We start from the raw sequence: 23,506 nt of genomic DNA, 5'->3' as shown, positions 1-23,506 counted from the left end.
CGATCCCAATACTCCTTGTCCCGCATACCTTAAAAACTATTACCGTTACCGTGGCGCCAGGAAGCGGGCAACGTCATCGGTCAAACAGTAGAAGCATCATTTTCTTAGGGAGTAAACGAACAACCAGGACCTAATATCATTTATCTTGCAAGACGATTGGTAGTAATGTTGAAGAAGCGGACCAGTGTGTTCTTCAGTTCACAGTAGTAATCTAATGTTGTAACCGCGTAGTAAAATTCTTACGAACCTATCGTTTGAATGGTGGAATTAGAGCTTACAGGACAGGTACAGACATATTAAGTTTACTATAAAAGGTGACAAAAGTGGAGTTGCACAGATAGTTCTAACACAAAACTACCCTTTTATGGCGGAAACATGTGTGTGTTATGAGGAGTTGGCGTGAAGAGAATGCGCGTTTAATTTCGTGCAGTACAAGTACCTTGCGCTGTTTGAGTAAAAAAGAGGTCGCTGATGCTTTGATCTCTTTTGGAGAGTTTTTAGAAAGTTTCGAGCACCTCCAGACGTTTCAAGACGATTGTAGCTGACTAGAACATTCTCGCCATGATGGTCGTCACGTCATGAGAAAAGAGATTGGCAGTGAACGAACCAATCTGAAAAATAAACTTTTATCACTGGGTCCTTGCTAAAATAGGCATTTAAGGATACGTAACAACTGTGACTGGCCCGCGATCGCTTAGCGATTGTGGTGCCCCATAAGTGTATGTGTGAGTATCCTTGTTCATTTTGTTGTGCGTTTAAGTTCGGGATTTTATTTTGGATTTATTGAAAGCAAGCAGGACGATGAATTGTTCAAATCTCTAAGACTCTAACCACATATAAATGCAAAAGAAATCATTCACGCTGAAACATCGATGTTATCTATAGGAAAAACGTATAATCCTCGCGCGTGGTGTGGAGGATCGTGTAAATATGCGCGCCGTCTGTCGAAGCAAAGAATGCTACTGTCCGGTGATAACTGACAAGTATTAGCCACGAACGAACGAACGAAAGATCGAAGTTGGTATCGCATTGCGAGCGAAAACTTATGAGCCAGCGGAGGACACTGCTGCTATCTATCTATACCCGGGAGTACATAGAACGAGAGAGAGAGAGAGAAAGAGAGGGAAAGGTATGTTTCGAAATCACATTTTTTCATTGTCAAATAATAGACCTTACGAGAACAAAAAATGTGTAGTGTCGTAACTAGGATCGTTCTGATCGTTCCGCAAACACAGCAGCAGACAAGCGACGTTATTACAATAGTGTACAATAATAATGTTGTATTGCCGTTCCTTGGCGGATTTTCGTGTGTGGATGTGTCATGTTGTTATATATTCATACGTATATTTTTGTACAAAAGCAAACCGAAACGATTTTGACAATTAGAAGAAAGGAGAAGACGAGTAATCTATATAAATTAAGATGAGTTAGATTAACACCGCAGGGCAGAGGATAGTAAGTTGTTCGGTGATCATCACAGAACATAGCGTGTGGCCACACGCGCGCACACACGTACACAAAATACATAAACCTTAAGGCCAATTTATGCGCATTTCGTTGTACAATTTTGTAGAAAAGTCGACGTTTAATTAATTAGGGACCGATATATCCTATTCAGTATAGCGGTAACAGGGGCGCGCGTTTGAAAGAAAGTGTGTAATTGTATAAAGAATAAATCATCATTTTGTTTAGGGGTGCGTCAATGCGGTCTGCAAATATATAGTGTATATCAAGGTAGGAAGCCAGTAAGAGAGATACAACATTATAAGCAGTGCAAGTGACAAAATATGCAGGAATGATCATTATTGTATGTCTCTCCACAAAAATCACAAAAGGGAAGAGAAGAAATACGTTTGTTTGGCATTATTTGTGTCTGAACTGACTTCCAATTTCGGTAGTAATTACTGGTCAATCATTTTATGCTTCAGATGCATTGATTGATAACACACACACAGATAACGCGAACGAAACCAGTGAGTCAATAAAACCGTTTGAATCGATCACACACAGCAGATAAAAAAAGGGATGACAAACAAAAACAGCCCAACGGCTAACGAAGAAAGCGGTTTAAAGAAGAATCGCATATCGAACATGTATTGTATGTAAATAGCTGATATAACTCTACCAACTCTAAATCTCGTTACGATATGTAACGTATGTGTGTGCGTGAGTGCGCGTGTCTGTATTACAAGAATGATTTCGGTAAAGTTTCTGCTGAAATCAGAAGGCATTTCCATGGCAACGGAGCACGGGCTTGTTAGCAAAATGGTTGGATATCGAACATAGAAACGAGCAGCGGAAGGTATAAACCGCACATTCAAACACATTTTGTTTGTGTTTCTCTAGAAACTATCTGCAACGAACAAAAAAGAGCAGGTGCAAAATATCATTAAATTACGTGTTTCCTTTCTTTTTGCTCTGTGATGATAGAAGGAAGAGCGCTCAGATGTAGGAGTATTATTACGTTTCTTTACAAAATTGTGGAACCACCAAATCAGGGCAGGGCTGCTTTGTCAAGCTTTCACACCGCCGGTGCACACGAGGAACGACGATAAGAAGAATCTCTGCGCAAGATGCTATTTTCTCACTCGTCGTTCGTTGAAAGAAACACAATTGCAATTTACTATTTGCAGTAATTTGTTTTTGTCTCCGATCATTCATGTATTATCGTAAACTAATTCTTCGATTGTATAAAAAAAAGCGAGAGCTAGCCAAACTCTGTAATCAATGCCCAGAAGGGGAACGCGAGCAGTGTAATACACTGCAAATGCTGCGTTAGATAGAAGTTTTGTTGTAGAAGTTTTGTTGGACGTACTACAACGTGCTTCTTGCTCCGATGTTTATAGTAAGGTACACTGAAGTAAAGAAAAACAAACAAACAAAACAAAACAATGCAGTAAGTTGAATGTGTATAAATAACGATAACTATTAACTAATATTAATAATAACATTAAACTTAACGATAATTATAACTGGATCTAGAAATAGTATGGACATTACACCTATTACTCGGACATAACACCGAAACATTTGCTTCTAAATGTTCGGGACAGTGCATAATGGAAGAGGGGGGTGGGGGGGGGGGGGGGATAAAACCTGACAAAAACTGCTATATGTGAAAACTGCATCCGCACATACAAAAACAAAAAACAAAAAAACACAAAAACAAAATGGTATATATATATAAATATAGAAAAGATATGTATAATATCAGCATATATAAATATGAATATATAGCTCCTATCAAAATCATACCTACATAATATTAATAATAATAATAATAATAATATATATAGGAGGATACATTCCTTGTATTGGAGTAAATAAAAAAAAAATGCAAGCAAAAAGAAGCAGATCAATACTGAGAGTAATAAAATCAGAAACAGCAGTACACAACATAACGCATGGGCAAACAAAAAAAAATTGAATAAAATCAAAAATTTAAAAACCATCACTTTTACAATTTTGTATTTGTTTGCAGTATTTTGTTTGCTTTTGTTTGAACAAGAATACGGTCGTTTACTGTGCTGTTTAGTTTTATAAATCGTTAGCCAAGGTAAAAAAACAAAAATGAAGACACGACTGAAGTTAAATTTTGATGGTAATTTTCTGCGAATTTATTTATCTTTTTGTTCTTTCTTTGAAAAAATTACCAAACCGCATTAGACAGTAAAGTATTTATTGATTTTAAAACTTAAACACAAATTATGTTTTGGTAATTTTTGGACGCACGGTTACTGTTTGCAAGCAATTACCGGACGCACGGACGGTAATTTTTTTAAAGTAATAAAAAAAATGCTATACATATTTTGCAAACGGCAAAACGTTAAATTTTTATCCATACAAATTGTATGAGAAAGGACGACGCCGTAAACAAGAGTGAACTTTACCCCTACTTTGGATGTATTCAACGTATCTTCGTATTCATGGTATCTAAAATGTTTCCCCGAAATCACACATCAATATAACAAAACACGGACAGAGGGGGTGTGGTAGGCCCAGATTGAGATGGGAGGATGGCGTGGAATCATCCGACATCAAGGCCGGGATAACAGATTGGCGGACGACGGCGCGGGACCGTGAGCGGTTTCGCAAAGCGGTTGTAGCGGTTGTAACGCCTGATAAGTAAGTGAGTAAGAAAGTAAGTATAATAAGCCTTTGAGAATAATTACGTAACGATCATTACGTTGGTTTTTATGATTGCATAAAGTTATTTAACTTACGGTCGCAAATACTAATGACTTCTGTGTCACTTTCAAACGAATAAACAGTACCGACAGCCACAAACGGTTACGGATGATCAAGACGCAGCGGTTCCATCTGCGACGACGCCCGTTGAAAGAGTTGTACGGCTGCGCCACATCGGCCTGACACGCCAAAGTCGAGTTGCCGGTATTACCGCTCAGGAACGTACACCAACGGGTGGTCACGATGAAACGATAGCGACCCTATCCACTCGGAAAGTGGCCAATACCCCAATCGTCGTTTCCCGTTTCGAACGACCGTCATCTAAACCTGTGTCCTCGGATTGGAGCGCTTGATTGTCTTCCTGGTAATGTACCGATCGATATATGCGCAGTTTTACTTCCACGATTCGCGAGTGTCGAGCAACAACGAAAAGGTCGACGCGCAGTTGGCGCTTAGCAGCAACCAGGATCGGGTGATCGTGGCTACACTCCAAAGCATGTTCGACGCATGCAATCCACCGGCTGCCGTATCGTCCAACTGCCGATGAGGTCGGTGGCATATGTGTCATCACATCTTCGCATCAGCTTAACGATGCACTCCAATATCTACTACTGCATTCCGTACGCAGAAGTAGGATGGCAGAATGGAATCTTAAAGGGACCGCGTCGTGAACGCATACTGGCTATAACAGCACCTGGCGATTATGGAGCATCGAACCAAATTACTCCTCGAGAATATGCCGCCTCCTCAACAACTCATTGATCCATTGCTCCGAAAGACTTATGCAGCAGTACTGCGTGTATCAAAGTTGTAAAATCGATCGTTTCCTGGCTGAGATCGTTTCATAAGAGCTCAGTACCAAGACTCAATGACTATTGTACATGTGAATGGTAAGCCTGATCTCTTCGTTACAGTAATGTGGAACCCAAAGTGACCAAAGGTGATCGAGTCTTTATTACCACGACAGCAAGCTTCCAATTCACTTCGGCGGCGGCGGCGGATTACGATCAATTGATTTCGGCTGAAATTACTGATCCTGCAAACGAGGAACCTCACGAATCAATAGTGATCAGCTATAAATTATTTATATTTCATCATTTTATTTTGTCACCGTTTTGTCAACAATCTCAAATTATTTTGAATATGTTTTTATGCATCCCGAAAAAGCGTACACTCTGGTATTAAGATATACTCCTGAGTTTTGTTGCGTAGTCGGAATTATGTTGCGTAGCCCTGTAACCGGGCCAAAAGACTAATTTTTTAAAAGTTTCTATATAACTTTTTTTCCCGAAAATTTTGAACTTCATTCTGTCCAAGTGCATCTCAAGTAATGCAAACCAGCCAGAGCCAAAAAAGGGCATTCTCGTTGCTGTTGCTACTGATAAAAACTTATCAGTATCTCGCCTGAATAATAATAATTCACTTTATATTTATCGGCGTACTGGTAAAACGGCCAATTCATGCAAGTGCAAAAGTGCGGTTTTTACAATTCGCTAGAATTCGTTTTTAGTCTTATCACAAACATAACTTTAAGTCTCTAGATGCCCAGATGCATTTATCCTCAATTTCATTAATTCCACAGTTTTAGCACAAGACTACATCATTGTTCAGCCCCCTGTCTGTTTTTGCTGCTGCTAGTTGAGGAACACCTTTCCTTAAGAACGGTATATGCCATAAAGGACTGCTACGTAGCTTGAATGCCATGACATCCAGGGCTAACTCAGCATGCTGAGTTCGTTTCAAATTTACATATCAACCGATCAACGTAGCATTGATCAAATCGCTGAGGGGAAAAGTAAGAAGCAGGTTGAGATGCCCTTCAATAGTATGCAGTTTAACGGCTACTCTGATGAATGCCTTTGATTACATCAAACTTCTGTTGCAATGGGTGAGATAAGTTGGTTGCTATTGGAGGAGAAGGCTAGGAACTAGAAGAATACTCAATAGTTTTTTTTTTCTCTCTTCACATCATAACCAAAGAAGCATGGTATTCTCGGTCTGGTTCAATTAGTTCTTTATTTCGAAATAACTAAAAAAAAAAATACAAAATCTCTCACGTATTTCGTTCGGGGGTACATCAAACATAAATTACTAACAGAGCATACACGCACGTACGCACGTAAGCACGCATATGCATATAATAGGGTCTAACCTGCCTGCCTGTCTTGCCACAGACGCACCTATCTTGCGTGCTTCACGCAACACGCAAGCACTTTGCGAATGTGGTGGTGAAAAGAAATGAAAGAACAGAAGAGTGTTGATTATTTGGTAGAAATCAAACGCAGTCGGTAAAAGTTTTTTTCTTCAAATACATATTCAATCAATGCACGTTCGTTGCGCGTTATGATGATGCGACAATCCCGGTAGCACAACAACACTTCTTATCGACACGCGCTCTGTGAAAGGGGCGAAGAGACCTCTCTGAGATCTTGTGGTCGTGATCCTCGCGAAATCTTTCGTTCGTTGGTCAAATGCGTATGTGTGTGTTTGTTTGGGAGCGTATAGTAAATGTAGTAGTAATAGTAATAGTAGTAAAAGTATTCCATGACCATCCATCATCAAATCGCACAAAACGAGTTCACGGCTAAAGGAATTGGTGTTTGCTGGTGCTGCTTCTGCTGCTGCCAAAGGGAAAACGTAGACATCACGAAAACGGCGGCACCTGTAACTGCGACTGCAATGTTGACTGACGCAACCGATTATGCTGCAACAATCATTGCAAACCGCCTAAATCCAGGTGCCAGTCCTCCGTATGCTCCCGCTTCACCTCTCTGCTTACACATTGCCTGCTTCCCTGTCTTGTAAAGCAGTTATCCTGTGTTTGTTTTCTTTTTCTTGGGGTGGTGGCAAAGGCAAAGATGTTTTGGGTGAATATCTTTGCTTTTTACTGCACTCCGGTTCAGTTGGCCGTTACTTCGCGGTTAGCGTTTGGTGTCGGTGTTACCGGTGCCGCGGCCGATACGGGCGGGCAGCTTACGGCAGCCGCATTACTGTTCGGCGTCGGAGTCACACTACCCGGCGTGTTTGGGACGTTGTTGTTGCTGGTGGTTGAATTGTTTAGATCGGTCGGTTCGGTACACTTCCACAGGCCGTACGTTTTACCGACGGTCGTTTGCCACAACCGTAGTGTACCGTCCTCGGACCCGCTAGCGTACAGCTCACCATCCGGACTGAAGCTCACCGAGTGAACCGGTCCGAAATGACCCTTGAACGATTCTGAAACAAACATTCCAAGTAAGTGACTGTGTGCTTATCCTTTCTAACTGTTTCTCCTCTCACTTACCGATTTCGTTGCCCGTAATGTAGTCGTACTTGTACATCTTAAAGTCTTCGCCACCGCACACGAAGATGTGCTTGTCCGGATGCAAGCTCGCGGAACTGACACGCGTCGGAATGGTGATCTCTTTCAGCTGCGTCAACGTTCCCATGTCGTAAAATGCGGTACAATTGCCGTACGTCACCGTCAGAATGCTACCGTCCTTCGACAGCTCGAGCCCGTTCGGATGGGAAGCGAACTCGACCCGCGATACCTCCTGGCCCGTCGCACGGTCCCACAGCCGCATCGATTTATCGTCCGCACAGCTAATGACACACTGCTCGTTCCGGCAGAACAGTGCACGCTTAACTGCCCCGGCATGACCGACGTACGATTCCAGCGCCTTACCGTCCGAGTTCAGATCGAACACCCGTACCAGCTTCTCGTTGCTGCCCGTGACCAGGTACTGGCTGTCGTGACTAAACGCTACCGTTTTGACGATATGATTGTGCTGCAGGCTGTGCACCTCTTCGCCCGTGACCGCGTTCCAAATTTTGCCGGTAAAGTCAGCCGCACCGGACGCGGCAAGCGTGGCCGATTCGTTCAGTGCCACACCCCACACCGCACCTTTGTGGCCCTCGAACGTTCCGACCCAGTCGCCGGTGTCGCCCATCCGCAGCATTGGTTTGCCATCTGTCGGTGAAGAAAGAATGTGTGAAGGTTTTGAAATGAAATTATTAACCGGACTCGAGAATGTTTACATTGAGAATTATATTTTAAGAGAGATGAGTAAGGCTTAAAAGCGATCGCAAACGCGCTTGGGGAAGCCCTGCCGGCGGACACCACCACCGAGACGATGTCCCTCAATGCCCACTGGCATTTGGTGGAGAGCAAGCCATTAGCAGCAAAACCGAGCGAACATTTGGCCGCGTGACACGTATCCAGAGGAAGGAAAGATTTGATGATGAGTGCAGGCGAGCACTAACCGAGCAGAACGCAACACGTACCCGTAAGAATAGGGACGTCTGAGAAGCCAGCAGACCCTGCTCTTCCAAGACAAGAAGCGTAGCTTCAAAGAGTCGGACGATCAACTGATGCAGCAGCTATCTCAGTCAAGGAAAACTCGTAAGTTCTATAAGTTGTTGAATACGGCGTGAAGTGGTTTTACTCCTCGGACGACGTCAGACGAGCGAAAGGTGATCAACAGGTAAAAGACCTACCTCGACAGGCACCTTAGCGGGGCAAATATAGAACAATGCACAGAAAGCAGAGCAGTGCAGTACTACGACAGCCAGCATGACGATGGGCAAGTGCCCCCGCCATCCCTGGATGAAGTCACCAGTGCCATCAAACAGCTGAAATTTAACAAATCAGCTGCCAACGATTGGCTGGTGGCCGAACTGTTCATGATTGGTCTGGAAAAGCATGCCGCTTTTTCGCATCGACTGATTGTTAGGATTGGAGACCAGGAAGAACTACCAGACGAATGGAAACTGGGTGTCATACACCCGTTGTACAAAAAGGGCGAAAGTATGGACTATGCTAACTTCCGGGCTATCACAGTCCTGATTGCTACCTATAAGATCCTGTCCCGAATACTCTTCCGCAGACTTGAGCCCCTTGCTTCAGATTTCGTCAGCAGCTACCAAGTTGGATTTGTTGTAGGCAAATCGGCAACCGACCAAATCTTTAGTCTACGGCAGATCCTCCAGAAATCCCGGGAGCACCAGATCCCTACGCACCACCTGTTCATTGATTTCAAGGCGGCCTACGATACCAAAGATCGGACCGAACTATGGAACACCATGCAGCAGTACGGATTCCCTTGGAAGCTGGTACGGCTGCCAAAGGTCACTATGGATGGGGTGCAGTGCAAGGTGAGAGTTTCGAGCATGCTGTCGGAATCGTTTGAATCTCAACGGGGCTCTAAGGCTCTGAGCGTGATAGAGCCCGACTCGGAAGCAGAGTATCAGTTGACGGCGACGATCTCGAGATGGTAGAGGAGTTCTGCCACCTTGATACGATGGTAACTTCGAATAACAACGTACAACGGAGTCGTGCCTACTACGAACTCCATAAAGTCCTGCGATCCAGAAGACTCCAACAACACAAGAAATGCACGATATACCGCACATTGATGCGTCACGTGGGCGCCTCGAACGGTGGGTGCTAAGGACTATCTTTGGCGGTGTGTGCGAGCAGGGCGTGTAGCGAAGGGGAATGAACTACGAGCTAGCTGAGCTGTTTGGCGGTGCTGATATCCTGACGGTAGTCAAAGCCGACTCATGTCCCACCAGGATGTTGCTCGTCAGCAACCCGTTCGGCACGAGGCGTAGAGGAGCACAGTGAGCTCGCTGGCTGTACTAAGTAGAGCCTAACCTGTCGGAGATCGGATGCTAGACCGAGTTTCCTTGAAACTGATTGGCGACCTGGCCATGCCAACACGACTCGCTCAATCCTGACCAGGCCAAGAAGAAGAAGGTAACTCACGTTTACTTTACTTTCCGGGTTATTTATGCAATAATGAATTTAAAATAAGCTCGAACTCAAAAAAATATTTGATTTTCTTGAACTTTTTACAATTAGCTTTGCCTCTGTTTAAAACTGACATCCGTGACTGGCCGGTCTCCTTCGGATGACAAACAATAAATCGGTGCAATTGGCGTTTTTTTTGCTTCCTTTTTTGATTGGTTTGGGCTCTTCGCTGCTAACCTATATTTGCTTTTAGTGGAGCCTATCTTAGCCGTTGGATAATGGTGGTTTTATGGGGACAAGCTTTTCCCTGTCGTCATCTCCTTACCTCCCTCCTCGGCAGTATGCCGATGATATCTCGTTTACTATTTAACTTGAAATGAACCAATTTTACCAACTAGTTGTTACTGATGATGTTTGGTAAGGCAAAGGGTATCGGTTTATTTGCAAATAAACCAAAAAAAAAATTGAACTTCAGCCATAAAATGGCGTGATATTGGCTTGACAATATTTGCCCATTTTAACGACTACAACGAAAGCTTTTTTATTAATCCCACATGGGATACAATTTTACGCTGTTAATGACGCTTTCCGACACATTTTAATACCGCCTTTAAGTATTTTGTATCACGTTCGCTCTTCGGACGGGAGAACCGGAACAGCACAGAGTGAGTGACATTGAAATGCCCAAGTTTAGAAAGGGATCTGTGCTCATATGCGTTTACTACTCGTACTTCCCTAGATTGGCGAACCTTCACAAACCGGCAGAGACCCGTAGGACCGTAGAACGTAAACAAAACGTGGAAAGAAGAGATGGAAGCAATAAACAAGAGCGAAATATCACGAGGGAATCATACCATAGGGCTAGCGAAACAAGCGAAACTAGTTTCCATCACAGGAGGCCGCACGAGTTAATCGCGATAAAGGGTGAGAGAATGTGCGGGGAGGAAGGGGGCATATGCGGAGCGCGCTCTCATTGTCGCCTTGGATACGACGACGCTCTTTACTTGAATTGGTTATTGGTTGTTCCTACTTCCGCATCGTGGTACACGGCGGCCGATGGTTTTGATTTATACGTGACCGGCACGCACCGATCAGGGCTCTTTTTTTTGCATCACTCATACACACACACACACACAAATAAACACTTTGGAAAACATTATCGTCCTCCAGCGGGTAAAATTCAGGAAGACAGCAGGCAACTGCTGCTCGATCGATCCATCGGCCCTTAAGCCGTACACGCACTTGCATACGGAGGTGATTTAACACATTGTTTTCATTACTTGTGTCCCATTCTTGTCCGCCGTCGATGGGTCATGTGGCAACAGTGAGACGCGATTTTTTTGTTCATATCGCGGAAGGGACCTTGGCGTCCCAATGACACAGAGAAACAAAGGCAATCGGGCGCACGCGGTACATAAACCCGGGAGGGAGGGGATGGGTGCTTTTAAACGGGGTAGGGTACAGAGATTTGGGATTTTAATTCCATTAGCCTTGCAGCTACTGGTAATAATTACAATATATTATTACTGTTTCGCCCATCCGATCTTTGTTCCATCCTTAGAAACGTCGTTGAAGAAATGGGGGAAAGTAAAACACGTTTACCATTGATTTTGAGCGTGAAGGTTACCAACAACTAACGGTGAATCCAATGCAATCCGGATGTAAGTAAGGATGCCAAACCAACAGTTTATATGACGAGCTAATTAACCTTATTAGTTAGTTGGCTTCCTGGCTGCTTGGAGGGCTTACCTTTGCACGCGGAGATAAGAAAGTATCCACATTCGGTCTGGCCGCTGAAGTCCAAATGCACGACGGGTCGCGTATGGCCGGAACAGGTCAGCGGAATTTGCTTCATGTTTTTGATGATGATGATGATGATGTACGTACGTACAGTAGCAGGCCAAGGAGAAACGGAGTCGGTTTGCGTATAAAAAGTTACACCTTTTCGCTACACGTACACGGGGCCGTCCGTGTATAGGGGGCACACTACGGGTTTTTTTTTGCTATGCACAATTCACACAAACACGGTGCACCAGAGCAGTACCAGCTTAAGGTAAGAGGGTAGGGTAGAGGTAGGAAGAGTAACGAAAACAGGAACTGTTCTCCACTCGTACACGAAATGGCACAAATGCGTGAAAAATGGAAAGTGTTGGCGGCTGGAGAGAATAATACGACTTTGATGTTGGAATTTACTATAGATTAAATTGCTAAATTTCGTGTACCTCCAACGACGAGAGAGAAAAAAATGTCTCTTGTTTTCACGACACCCTGCTACTGTCAAACTTCGGCCAACTTTCGACGAGACAGCTAGCTTCGGCATCCGCTTTGCTTCGGGACGATTGGAAAACACAGCATATTGCAGTGTGCTGGTATACAGTATAATGTCAGTTATGCCAGCTGTCAATTTGAATAAAAACGGTTATCAAAAGTGAGTGTATGATCTGATTGTTTTTGAAAATGCACTTATATAAATCTATCGTACTGTACCATTCAATAGAATAAATTATAACGGAAAGCCCATTTATTTTAAACTTAATTATAAGATAAAGTGGGACAGAAGTGGCAGCAAACATCATTCTCATTGTACGCGAAATAAACCATTTAAAAACACCACATAATTTATATTTTCAAATTAGACAAAACATTAAATTTTCTCTATGGTTTGGTCAGTCTGGAACAAATGCAACAACGCTGATATGGTTATTTTCCGCTCACACTCGACATCTTCCAGGGCAGGTGTGGATTGAGCATCATTTTGTGCCAGTATTTTTGGTATGTACGCAAAGAATTGATCCAACCGCATATGTAAGGATTTAAGACGAGCCAACGCGGCTTTCAACTTGATTTGGTTTGATTTTTCCTCTTCAAGATTCAAAATTACGCTGTCCTGTTTGCTTTTCATGCTGTTTGAATTATCCAAACAATAGTTCTACTGTATATACGAGTGAAAAAACTCACTGAGGAATCAAGCCTTACCTGGCAGAGTCCAATGTACAGCCCCCCTGAACGTAATGTTTTGTATTTTCAGTTGTCGCATCCAGCTCTTTGTAGATCCGTTCATTCTCATAAATGTCCTTCTCCAGTTGCATTATTTTCTGCGTTTTTGTATCCATTCTGAGACAAATAAGAAAATTTATATTAGCGTAACTTGTTGACCGGCTGATGCATTATGGTGTACGTACTCTTTCAGAATTTTAGATTCCCATACAGTTAGAGATGTATGTTTCAAATTTTCAATTGTGTTGTGCAATTTTTCTTTTTCCTTTTGCAAAGCATCCATACTTGGGGTAATTGAGTCGTAACGTGATTTCCATTGTTTCGGATCCACCTATAAAATTGTCGATGAAAGATAAACGGTAATTTTGATGTTTGTGAAGTTAACACCTTTAACCTTTTTAATACTGACCTCAGCCATGCTTGCATTTGTTATCGCGATTCGTTCTTTTGTCAAGATGGCTTTATGATACATTAATGATTTCATGTTGTGCGTTCGATCCAAATTGAATCCGATTGTCGATTTCTACAATGAAACGAATATCTCATTAACCAATATTAAATCGATTGCGATAAAGCACTAAACTTACCTTGAGATCTTTATTCAACGAAACCACTTTATCAATCACCGAGCGTCCAATGAGAGTAGTTTTGCGTATCAGTGTCATTTGTTCTTTAATCGCTTGTTTTAATGCAGCCAATGATCGATCATTATACAGATTATCCTACGCGGGGGGTGTTAATCAGTCAAAAATCAATCGTGAAATCGATGTCTGTATATGGTGACGTGTTTCGAAACAATACCATACCTTGAACATAAAACTTCCTATGCGACGATAATAATTTTGAACATTGCGTGCATTTCTTATAGATGCCTCACAACGACTTAGCTGCAATGCTGCTAACCGAAATTGAACCTTTTCATCCGTTGCTCTCGGATCGTGCGTGTCGACCTGTATTCTACAGGTGAATATTTTCATCTGTACAATATTTTGAAAAGCGATTTGATAAGTATGATACAAGAGTTATACAAATTATTTGCAGCCCTATACCAGTAGATTACGATACCGTTCGCGAAGTGAGTGCACCTTCAGCATCAACAGATCGAGTGATTTACGTTTGGCAATGTTCATTTCGTCAAAGTCGGATAGTATTTTCTAAAAGGAAGTATTTAACGTAAGTTGATTATCATTTTCGCAAAATTTGCGCACTTTTTACCTGCATATAATCGGTAGGAATTTCCAAAAACCAATCCTGTTGTATTACATTTCGAATGTTTGACTCGTTTATCGTTAGTTTTCGTTTAAGTGTTTCATTTAGATTGAGTAGTTCCTTCTCTACAGTTGCAAAATGTTCGGCATGGATGGTCTTTTCGTAGAGTGTTTTCAAGCGTGCAAGCTCAAGATTTCTTTCTGTAAATGGCATAGGAGGAAGTGGTAAGAAAAAAATATTATTTTCTACATGATTTCTACATGATACATTTTCTACATGATACTTACCACTTAGGCAGGTGTAATTATAGTATTGTGAGATCTTATCATTTGTTGTCCAATCCATGATTTTCAACTCAACAACTGCTGCAAAATATGCCAAACTATAGTGGTAAAATATGAACCGATCTGTTTCTACAAACTCACATAGTCAAGGGCTGCTTTTACACTGAAAATAAAGAAAAGTAAACAATATTCGAGGATTACTATACGTAGCATGCTGGAATTGTAGCAATGAAACGTAGGTAGTTTAATTCAACACGTTCGGTACCAAGGATTATTCTGACGATTGTTTCTCGTGAAAAATAAACGTAACAGTGCATCTCATTCGCACAATATAGGTTGCTAATGGCTTGTAAAAGAGAGCAAATGTTCATATGAGAGAAACTCTCTAAAGGTGAGAGTGTCACCCAAATTTGGGTGACATGGTATTGAACGTGTTAATGGAATTGTAGGAGTGACCGTAGGTTCAGCGAGTTCGGCAAGTTTGGTTGGTTTCCTATACCCATGAACACACTGAAATAGAATGTTTTCGTTTAATTTGCACGTGTCGCTAGTAGGACCCAACCAGTTACAACCCCCGATAGGTCAAGATCAACCCATTTTACCCATCACTACTACGTAAATAAATAAAAACAAAAACATTGCCACTACCTATGCCGCTGAACTTCATCACAATCTCTCGATCTTACCCTGTAAACATCTCCTAGCGCTTTTGGAGTCGATATTTGCAGGCTTGGTCAGCTGACGGTGTGAAGTGACAGTTTGGGGAAAAAATAACAAAACAAAATAAAAGCCGAACAAAAAAAACGTTCCACACTCACACACAACGACGACGACCACCCAACACAAAACCCAACCCAAAAGTGCATTTTCTTCAGTTTCGTCGTGAAAAGTGGAAAAAGCATGAATTGCATACACAGCCGCCGTCGGTTGGTGGTACTTTAGTGCGGGTTTTTGCAGTGAGGTGTATTCGGCTTCATCGGTGCTAGCACAATCGATGCACAAACCATGCAATGAAACGGCGCGAATCTTTTTGTACCAGTAGAAATAGAAAGCTTCACGTAGTAGTTGCCTGAATGTGGTGGTGAGTGAATTTGCTATGACGCTCTTAATATCCGTGCATCATACGCACGTTACGTGAAAAAACGTGCCCCGAACTTCGGTAGAAATGAAAGAAAGTTAATGGGCGTTGTTCCCCGTGGTGTGTAGTACAGTCCGGAAGAGGAATGAAAGAAAGAGAAGGGAAGGAGCCGTGATTATCGATGGCGTCAATGCTGCTGCGGAATCTGCAAGCGGTGGGGCGGTGTATGTTGAAATTATATCCTCAGCTGTTGTTGCGCAAACCCCCCGTATCCAACATTTACCTGTGTCCGAAGCTCGCCGTTGTTATGTGTGAAACATTTCACATGGTAGTGTGAACTGACTCTTTTCGTCGTGCGTGACGATGTGCTGAAAACGGGTGAAGTACGAACGCTGTTCAGTTTCTTGATAACCTAGGGCAATAGGCTATGGTGGGCTGCGGTTGCTGGGATTGTTATGTTGACATTCTTTCACAGCAGTTTTCTCATTCTTGGTGGAACATGTTGTTTATGTTGTGTGTCTTGTCCCTTGGTGCTGTGGTGATGATGGAATTCATTTAAGCGTATGATTGGAAAATGACTGTAGTGTAAATTACTCACACGTTTGTAGCATTACTCAATTGCTTTTTGCTCATTTTCCCATTCCAGATAATATTATCTTACCGGAAACCATGAAAATGGGACTAAGCACCTCTTCCATGCGCAGGCGTGGGTGCCTTTACGGCATAGTGCTCGTGCTAATACCGTGCACCGTACTGATCGTGGTGATCGGCACCGACTACACCTCCGAACAGTCGATGTCGCAACGTATGGCCGAGTTTCAGATGCGCATGCAGTACCTAGAATCCATGTACCGCACCAAACAGGAAGATGTGGCCATCCTCTCGCAATATCTACGGCTGGCCGCACTAAACGGAGCCACCGTGTCTGGCGGTACCAGCGCCACGGACGGTGCGAACGTTTCGCTCGCCAATTTGGATATGCTCGAAGGTTTAAGTCCCGATTCACGATCGCTCATCCGGAATGTTACATCGACGAGCCGGTTGGCAGAAAGTTTAAAGCTACCGACGGCGTTCCATTTTCTGCCCCACCTGCTGGACGATTCGGCATCCTTACAGCCCAGCTACATCGAAAGCAAGAAACGCCAGGGAGTGTCGATCGTGCTCGGCATCCCGACGGTCAAGCGTGACAAGCAATCGTATCTCGTCGAAACGATCGACAATCTCATCTCGAACATGGACGAGGAGGAACAGAATGACACGATGATCGTCGTGTACGTGGGTGAAACGGATCTAGAGTATGTGAAAACGGTGGCCCATCAGATACGGACACGCTTTGCTAGCTACATCGATAGTGGCTTTCTGGAGATTATTGCACCGGCCGCTTCGTACTATCCGAACATGAACAATCTCCGGCAAACGTTGAACGATTCGCAGGAACGGGTACGGTGGCGATCGAAACAGAATCTCGACTTTGCCTTCCTGATGGCGTACGCACAACCGAAGGGTGCCTTCTATCTGCAGCTCGAGGACGATATACTCACGAAGAAGGGGTTTGTGACGATAATGAAAAACTTTGCGCTAGAGAAAACGGCCAAAAAGGAGCACGCGAACTGGTTTGTGCTTGATTTTTGCCAGCTAGGTTTCATAGGTAGGAATGATCAGCAAGGTTTCTTAACGGTCCATAAGTTTTTAAAAAAAAATCCTAATATCTTTGCATAGGAAAAATGTTCAAGTCTGCCGATCTGCCTTGGTTAATAACATTCTTCCAAATGTTTTTCAACGATAAACCAGTCGACTGGTTGCTGTACCATTTGATCTACACGAAGGTGTGCAGTGTGGAGAAAGATGGAGTGAGTACTAGCAACCGTGCGAGCCGTGTCCGTTTTCGAGAATGGATGATTAATTTTTTTTGCTTTAATTTACAGAAAAGTTGCAAGCAAGAAATGTCCAAACTATGGATCCATTATAAACCATCCCTGTTTCAACACATTGGAACACAATCGTCACTCAAGGGCAAGGTGCAAAAGCTGAAGGACAAGCAGTTCGGTAAGATACCCAACTTTCATCCACATCGCAATCCCCCGGCCGTAGTACGGACCGGGATACAGCCCTACAAATCGTATACGCTGCAGAAAGCGTACTCGGGCGATAGCTTCTTCTGGGGGCTAATGCCACAGCCTGGTGATCTGATTGAATTTAAATTCAAACAACCAACTACTGTACGAAGGTAAGAATGAAATGAGAGTTTCTTTTGGGTTAACGAGGGATAAATTTAGCCCATATTAAGGAATTGATAAGTGTTTAGTGTTTAGTGTTGAGCAATATGTTGAAAACTTAAAGTAAGAGGAAGGCGAGAAATAGTATAATTTGTTATAGTTTATTATTTTTTGTTATAGTTTCATAGTAATAGTAACAATAATAGCTCCGCTGGACATCACACGGCAGGAACGGAGAACAAATCCCAGCCAGAGTCCTCCTTAGTGAGAATTGATTATCCAACTACGTAGTGTATAAATAAATCTAGTAAGCCATTCGATTAGTGTTGGCAGATTCGGGGTTCGAAAAATTCGAAGATTCAATCACTAGGAAAATTAAAATCGGTTTGAATTTTAATCGAAGGATTCGATCCTTTTCGTATTAGATTCGATTTGTATTCTATCGAGACACGTTCTGATTAGGGTTCTCTATCTTCAATGATATTAAAATATCAATTCTTACTATAGTGAGAAGTGAGATTTTGTCGGTTTTTTTTATTTGTGTTGAAGTAGAAACGATTGAATTCTATCCGCCGTCGGTTCCTGATAACTAAAATGCGTCACCAAGAAACGCTTCCGAGATCTGTCTCGCAGTTTATTATTTATTCAATTATTCATTTTTTTAATAAAGCATCGCTTCAGTTTATTGAAAGATGAACGCTTATTTTGGATTGGATTTGAACATGTAGTTGCTATAAACTTTTTTTTTAAATTAGAGGTTCTTATCCACCGTGAGGTGTCATAATATATTTTACAAATAATGTGTTTGGTTTGGCTGACTAATACTAGGAGGATCTTTAAAAAATGCAGCTAAATATTTCAACTGCTAGCAGCAGTTAAGCTTTTGTCCCACGCTTGACCTTTTATTTCTAATGCATGTATTCTTAAGTATTCAAAATTTATTGTTTGAAAAGTTTATTGATTTTGCAATCACTTCAGTACAAAGGTTAGATTGATATGATTGATTGATTATAATAAAAAGAGTAAAACTTCAAATTAAAAAAAAATATCCTGCCAGGCTTTAAAAAAATACGCATACTGTGCTGAAAGTGAAGTGGCAAAGATAGATATTACAAAACATCTTCTTCTTCTGGGCTTAACGATCTCTAAAAGGTCATGCCGGCCATCGAATGGCTTACTAGACTGCCGATACCACGTAGCTGGAGTCCTCACTACGGGGGGACGTGGCTCGGATGGATTTTGAACCCCGGTCCTGTCGTTTGAAGACCCGTACGGTGTCGCCTGTACCACCGGGCCGCCCCTGCAAAACATCGTTAAACATAAATCTACAGTAGAAATTGACGGTTCGAATTATTCCTTGGTATTGGTATCTCAAAAAAAGGCTTCAAGTTCAGTTCAGTCTCCCTCCAAAAGTCAGTCCAAACCCTAAAAAATCGTTGTGACGAGTTTGAACATATCGTGGAATTTCTACTTACTAAAACAGTTACAGAAAAGTTGTGCCAAAAAAAGATAAAAAACATGTCTAAAACGTTCACCTTTCATCCACCACAGATATCTTTTTCGAAGCGGCAACTTCGAACAACCTTCTGACCGGTTCTACAACACCACGGTGGAAGTGCTGCCAGCTAGTGGGAATGGATCGGCCATCAGTGCCACGCTACCGTTCAACGTTACCAAGGATGGGTTTCTCGTGGTGGGCAGTTTCAACAACTACGGCATAGCGGACGGTGTTATCGATCCAAAAATTGGCAAACTGAAAGAGCTTCGTCTGCACGTGAATAGTGACAGCCAGAACTGGGTTATACTACGGGAGGTAAAGCAAAAATTTTGTTTTTTTTTTATGATACTTAGTACCCAAAAGTGACGATATTGATAAAGTGGTCCTTTGTTTTTGTTTTGATTATTTTCCAGATCTATCTGCAAAGCAATAGCGTTCGGTGACAGAAACACTATCGAATGTTGGATCCGTTCGGGACGAGCGATATGAAATCGAGAGCGGCGCGAGCGCTGGCCGTGGCCACTGGCAAACAGCAGATGGGTCTAGCAGTACCATCGAGACGATTAAATAGTAGCCTCACGCAACTTCGACAGCGTCGCCGTGTTCTGACATCGAGACCGAGGATGTCCGAGGATAAGGTGTCGCCCCGTGCAGCAAAACCGATCAGCTCGAGGATGACAATTCACGCTACGAATGGAAAAGTAATGCTAACCAACCTACCAAGGGTTTAGAATGTACGCCGTGGTGCAGCCTGTTTGCTCGCACTGCATGTGCACCGCTGTAATGCACGTTAATTTCTGTCTAGCTTTTGGTAAGCGGGCCCCACATACGGCGACCTTCCCCACGATCGTATAGTGTGTACAGTGTTATATGTATGTTTAGATTGGTAAGGCTATACAGGCTGAAACATCTCAAATTGTGATCAACGAATATTGTGTACTCAACAAACTGGAATCATCGCGCAAGGGCTGATAATGATATTTGAGGGTAAAGGAAAGGATTAATGTTGTACGCGTCCTTGTTATGTATATGCAATTGAACAGTATCATCCAACGGTCCGGCGCCCTGGTTTTCTAAGTGGGGAGAGCTTAGCCTCTTTACAAATGTTAATAAGTTGTTTTGTATCGCTGTTGCTGTAGCCGGATGTACATGTACCGTGAAAATCTGTGTGTGAAAGTGTGTGTGTGTGTATGTGTGCGTGTATGTAACTAATTTAGTGAGATGCTAGTTTTGTGTATGTAAAACATATTTAGATAGTGGTGGTCTCTGTGTATGTGTGTGTGTGTATACGTTGTGTGAAAACCGATTGTTATATATATGTTAATATGCAATAGACAACAAAATGGAATGTGTAGCTGCCAAAAACAAAAACGAAAAAAAACCAGTACCACCCATGAAATGGCACAACAGTTTTCTCGATATGGTTCTCGCTAAAACACCACTTTACACCGAATCTCTTTATTAGAATCTTTTTATTGGTTGAAACTGTTGATATTTCTTTCTTTTTTACATTACCTCTACTAATAATTGCAAGTATTTTACCTATTTTGTAGATTTTATTGCTTGATGTTCGCTTTACTTTAAGTTTACGTCATTCGTCGAATTCATGTCCATCCATTTTATGAATTTCTTTAGTACTTTTTATACATATTTTTTTTACATCATCTCATCGCCATGTGTATAGCAATAGCATTCAAGCTTAAATGGTCCCCAATAAAAAATGTAGAAAAATATAAAAGCAATAGGAAAAACGGCCAGGAATGGAAGAATTTCGCAGTTCAAGAGGTGTACCGGATAGTAGTTTCTGAAGTAGTTTCAAATCACATGATAACCAGTGGATTAATTTGCCATGCTTGTTTATGTTTAAGAAGCGGTTATTAAAGTACAGTTGTGTACCAATGGATGTATCTTTTTACATTAAATCTGTGGGTGAAAATACCACTCTTGGAGCACCGATAATCTGAAAATGATTTTCGGCAGGCCATTTCAATCTCCCAGTTTCAGTTAAAGTTAATCAACCCAGCAATTAAATATTCTAACAAAACATTGATTACGGTTTATGCGTCCTAGAAGATTGATTTCGACGAGCAATTCACACGAATTCATCCCGCTTCACTTCTTCCTGGATGCAATATCTAGATGGAAAGATTTATTCCTTTAAATGAGCCCCACTTTAGCATGAAACACACTAGAGCTGGCCACTTGGTTGATTCCATCTTTTAAATAATCCAATTGGAATTGAAAAAAACAAATCTGCGGAAACTGGTGTTGGATAGTACTACTCTGTGTGTATGTGTGTTTTTGCTTTATTTTATTTCGATACCGGCCATAACTCACAAACGAATCACAACGCAACAAGAAGCAAGAAGATACAGATTTTATGCTCACATGATTTAATTATTCATATTCAATTTTTTTTATATACATGTAGCATTGAAGCACAAAACAAACCAATCGATGTGAAGGATGTGTAAAGATAATCAAATGCCTTTTGAAAGAGAAAATTTGTAGCAAAAAAAAAAAAATAAGCAAACTACCAATTAACAAGCTAATTGTTGATGATGACGAAGAAGAGTTTCAGTAAGACTTAACCGAAAACCCAAAACAGGTTTGAAGCCTTCACCGCCGGGGGCACGGTAGCAGAAACGGGCTCTGCTCTGGGGGCAAGCCAGTTGCGCAGTTTTGCTTCCGTGTTTTTGGCTCGGAAACGGCTTTTGTAATTGTAGCTGTGCAGTCGAAATTGGTGTCCTTTGAAATTTCCGTTTTTGTAATAATATGTGAGAGAAAAGAAGACGAAAAAAAAACAGTTTTTGCTAAAAATTGTAAAGATAGAAAAAAGAGTAGAAGGCATAGCATGTAACAAAGTGTAGTTAGTGTAAGCAAAGGCAGGAATTAAGTATAATATGTGAATGTGAATGTGATGTGAAGGGAGCGTCATTGAATCTGCACTGCACCGCGTTCGTTCCTATATTCGTGTGTAGTGTTATATAGCGCAAGCAATACAAAGAAACAAACGGGCAAATCAAAATAATACTCTGTTACCATCGATCAAAGTGTGTCGTTTTGTGGCTGTTGTGGCTGTAATCGAATGTACGTATTTTCTTGTGAGGATAGGAAATACTGCTACCAGCTGTGCACACGCAAGCAAGCGCTACTGGCAATATGCAGCAGCAGAAAGTTGTCGTCTCTATGAGGCGTACATCCTCAAACTCAAACCGGTCCCAAAAACATCACTCAGAAAGCGTAAAGATAGGCTACATCGCTATCGAAATTGCTGTACAATGCTAGAGTGTTGTTCAGTTTTCAATTGAAGCGTTATGTGTTTTATTAAAAAGGCTCACAGCACAATAACAGCTGCTAACTAACGATCTTTGCAAGCATCTTGTACCAGTTACTCACTACCAAACAACAACTGCACAATGCGTTTTTGATACTCAGCCGAAGGTATGCAGATTAAGCATATGATATGACTACCCAGTATTCCGTTATTTTCTAAAGCAAAGCAAACTAAACGAAAAAAAAAGAAACAGTTTCGAATGCGTTAACAGAGGGCTAGAAGAAATCATTCCACGTAAAATTAACATCCTACACCCTATGTTAGCGATTGCAAATATAAGGCGTCTGTCTCTGTCTAACCAAGTTAGAAATATACCCAACAACCAACAATACAGCAATGAGAATCTAAATTTATGATGGTAAAAATCTTATAAAAAACAATGGTGCATGGTGTCAAATAAAAGAGCTTCGTTTGAATACAGATGTGTGTTTGCTTTTGCCTGTCTATCATGAATAATTTGTAGTTTTGGAATATATCTTTTATGATGACTTATCGTTGAAAGACCTCCTTGTCTTTGAAAGTTCGGTCGTTCTCATATTGGAAGAGGCCTTCAAACTTGTCTACCAATTGTCTTAGTAGTTAAAATGCCAAAAGGAATCTCTTCTTCCGAGAGGCCTCGTCATTCAAGGGACCCTATCTACCAAGAGATCTCGTCGTCCAAGAGACCTCATCTTCACCGTGAAGGAACGCTTGTTGTGAAGCGCTTGGGACTCCGTTTATCAAAAGATCTTCTAGTCGTAGGGGACGTTGTTATGATAGAAGCCTCAACGTTATAAATATCTTGTAATGAAAGAATTGTGGGCGACAAAGAGACCTGGTCCTCCAATAGAATTTTGTAGTAAAAAAGGAGGCTGATCGTCATGAGTTGAACAAATTCGTCACTGCTGTTCCACTGATCAGGTGCTCAAATAATCTTTCTAAACCATTTTTTAACCGTACCTCATTGTCCGCACTGTACTACGTTGCTT

General features: G+C 41.9%; 3 protein-coding genes across 4 annotated transcripts; 1 reads left to right on the top strand and 2 right to left on the bottom strand.

Moving 5' to 3' along the window:
• Nucleotides 1-7,067: 7,067 nt before the first annotated feature.
• LOC126562496 (serine-threonine kinase receptor-associated protein) lies at nt 7,068-11,854 on the bottom strand. The gene is made up of 3 exons (XM_050219015.1): nt 11,669-11,854; nt 7,472-8,137; nt 7,068-7,404 (listed from the first exon to the last, which is right to left on the bottom strand). The coding sequence occupies exons 1-3, from the start codon at nt 11,772-11,774 to the stop codon at nt 7,088-7,090; spliced, it is 1,089 nt and encodes a 362-aa protein (XP_050074972.1). The 5' UTR covers nt 11,775-11,854; the 3' UTR covers nt 7,068-7,087.
• Nucleotides 11,855-12,563: 709 nt separating this feature from the next.
• On the bottom strand, nt 12,564-14,486 carry LOC126560796 (uncharacterized). Its single transcript, XM_050216748.1, has 9 exons — nt 14,413-14,486; nt 14,132-14,325; nt 13,966-14,070; nt 13,723-13,893; nt 13,504-13,638; nt 13,326-13,439; nt 13,102-13,247; nt 12,896-13,033; nt 12,564-12,822 (listed from the first exon to the last, which is right to left on the bottom strand). The coding sequence occupies exons 1-9, from the start codon at nt 14,468-14,470 to the stop codon at nt 12,564-12,566; spliced, it is 1,320 nt and encodes a 439-aa protein (XP_050072705.1). The 5' UTR covers nt 14,471-14,486.
• A 920-nt stretch (nt 14,487-15,406) lies between these two features.
• On the top strand, nt 15,407-19,737 carry LOC126561941 (alpha-1,3-mannosyl-glycoprotein 4-beta-N-acetylglucosaminyltransferase A). 2 transcript variants are annotated; one of them, XM_050218322.1, is made up of 6 exons: nt 15,407-15,487; nt 16,134-17,135; nt 17,207-17,337; nt 17,413-17,714; nt 19,255-19,516; nt 19,615-19,737. In XM_050218322.1, the coding sequence occupies exons 2-6, from the start codon at nt 16,157-16,159 to the stop codon at nt 19,642-19,644; spliced, it is 1,704 nt and encodes a 567-aa protein (XP_050074279.1). In that variant the 5' UTR covers nt 15,407-15,487; nt 16,134-16,156; the 3' UTR covers nt 19,645-19,737. The 2 variants fall into 2 exon arrangements, with proteins under 2 accessions (XP_050074279.1, XP_050074280.1); XM_050218323.1 differs by lacking the exon at nt 15,407-15,487 and adding an exon at nt 15,679-15,701.
• Nucleotides 19,738-23,506: the final 3,769 nt, after the last annotated feature.

Source organism: Anopheles maculipalpis, chromosome 3RL (genome assembly GCF_943734695.1).
Source record: "Anopheles maculipalpis chromosome 3RL, idAnoMacuDA_375_x, whole genome shotgun sequence".
Taxonomy (NCBI): domain Eukaryota; kingdom Metazoa; phylum Arthropoda; class Insecta; order Diptera; family Culicidae; genus Anopheles; species Anopheles maculipalpis.
Note: the sequence above shows the minus strand (reverse complement) of the source record. Positions and strands in the feature narration are given on the sequence as shown.

Bases quoted from the DNA above. Each gene is read 5' to 3' on its own strand.
- LOC126562496 (XM_050219015.1), bottom strand. From the start codon at position 11,774: ATGAAGCAAATTCCGCTGACCTGTTCCGGCCATACGCGACCCGTCGTG. The intron at 8,138-11,668 runs GTAAGCCCTCCA...CTTCACCGACAG, and splicing joins TCTTATCTCCGCGTGCAAAG to ATGGCAAACCAATGCTGCGG. The intron at 7,405-7,471 runs GTAAGTGAGAGG...TGTTTGTTTCAG, and splicing joins CATTACGGGCAACGAAATCG to AATCGTTCAAGGGTCATTTC.
- LOC126561941 (XM_050218322.1), top strand. From the start codon at position 16,157: ATGAAAATGGGACTAAGCACCTCTTCCATGCGCAGGCGTGGGTGCCTT. The intron at 17,136-17,206 runs GTAGGAATGATC...ATCTTTGCATAG, and splicing joins TTGCCAGCTAGGTTTCATAG to GAAAAATGTTCAAGTCTGCC. The intron at 17,715-19,254 runs GTAAGAATGAAA...CATCCACCACAG, and splicing joins CAACCAACTACTGTACGAAG to ATATCTTTTTCGAAGCGGCA.
- LOC126560796 (XM_050216748.1), bottom strand. From the start codon at position 14,470: ATGGATTGGACAACAAATGATAAGATCTCACAATACTATAATTACACC. The intron at 13,639-13,722 runs GTATGGTATTGT...CCCCCCGCGTAG, and splicing joins TAGGAAGTTTTATGTTCAAG to GATAATCTGTATAATGATCG. The intron at 13,440-13,503 runs GTAAGTTTAGTG...GTTTCATTGTAG, and splicing joins CGTTGAATAAAGATCTCAAG to AAATCGACAATCGGATTCAA.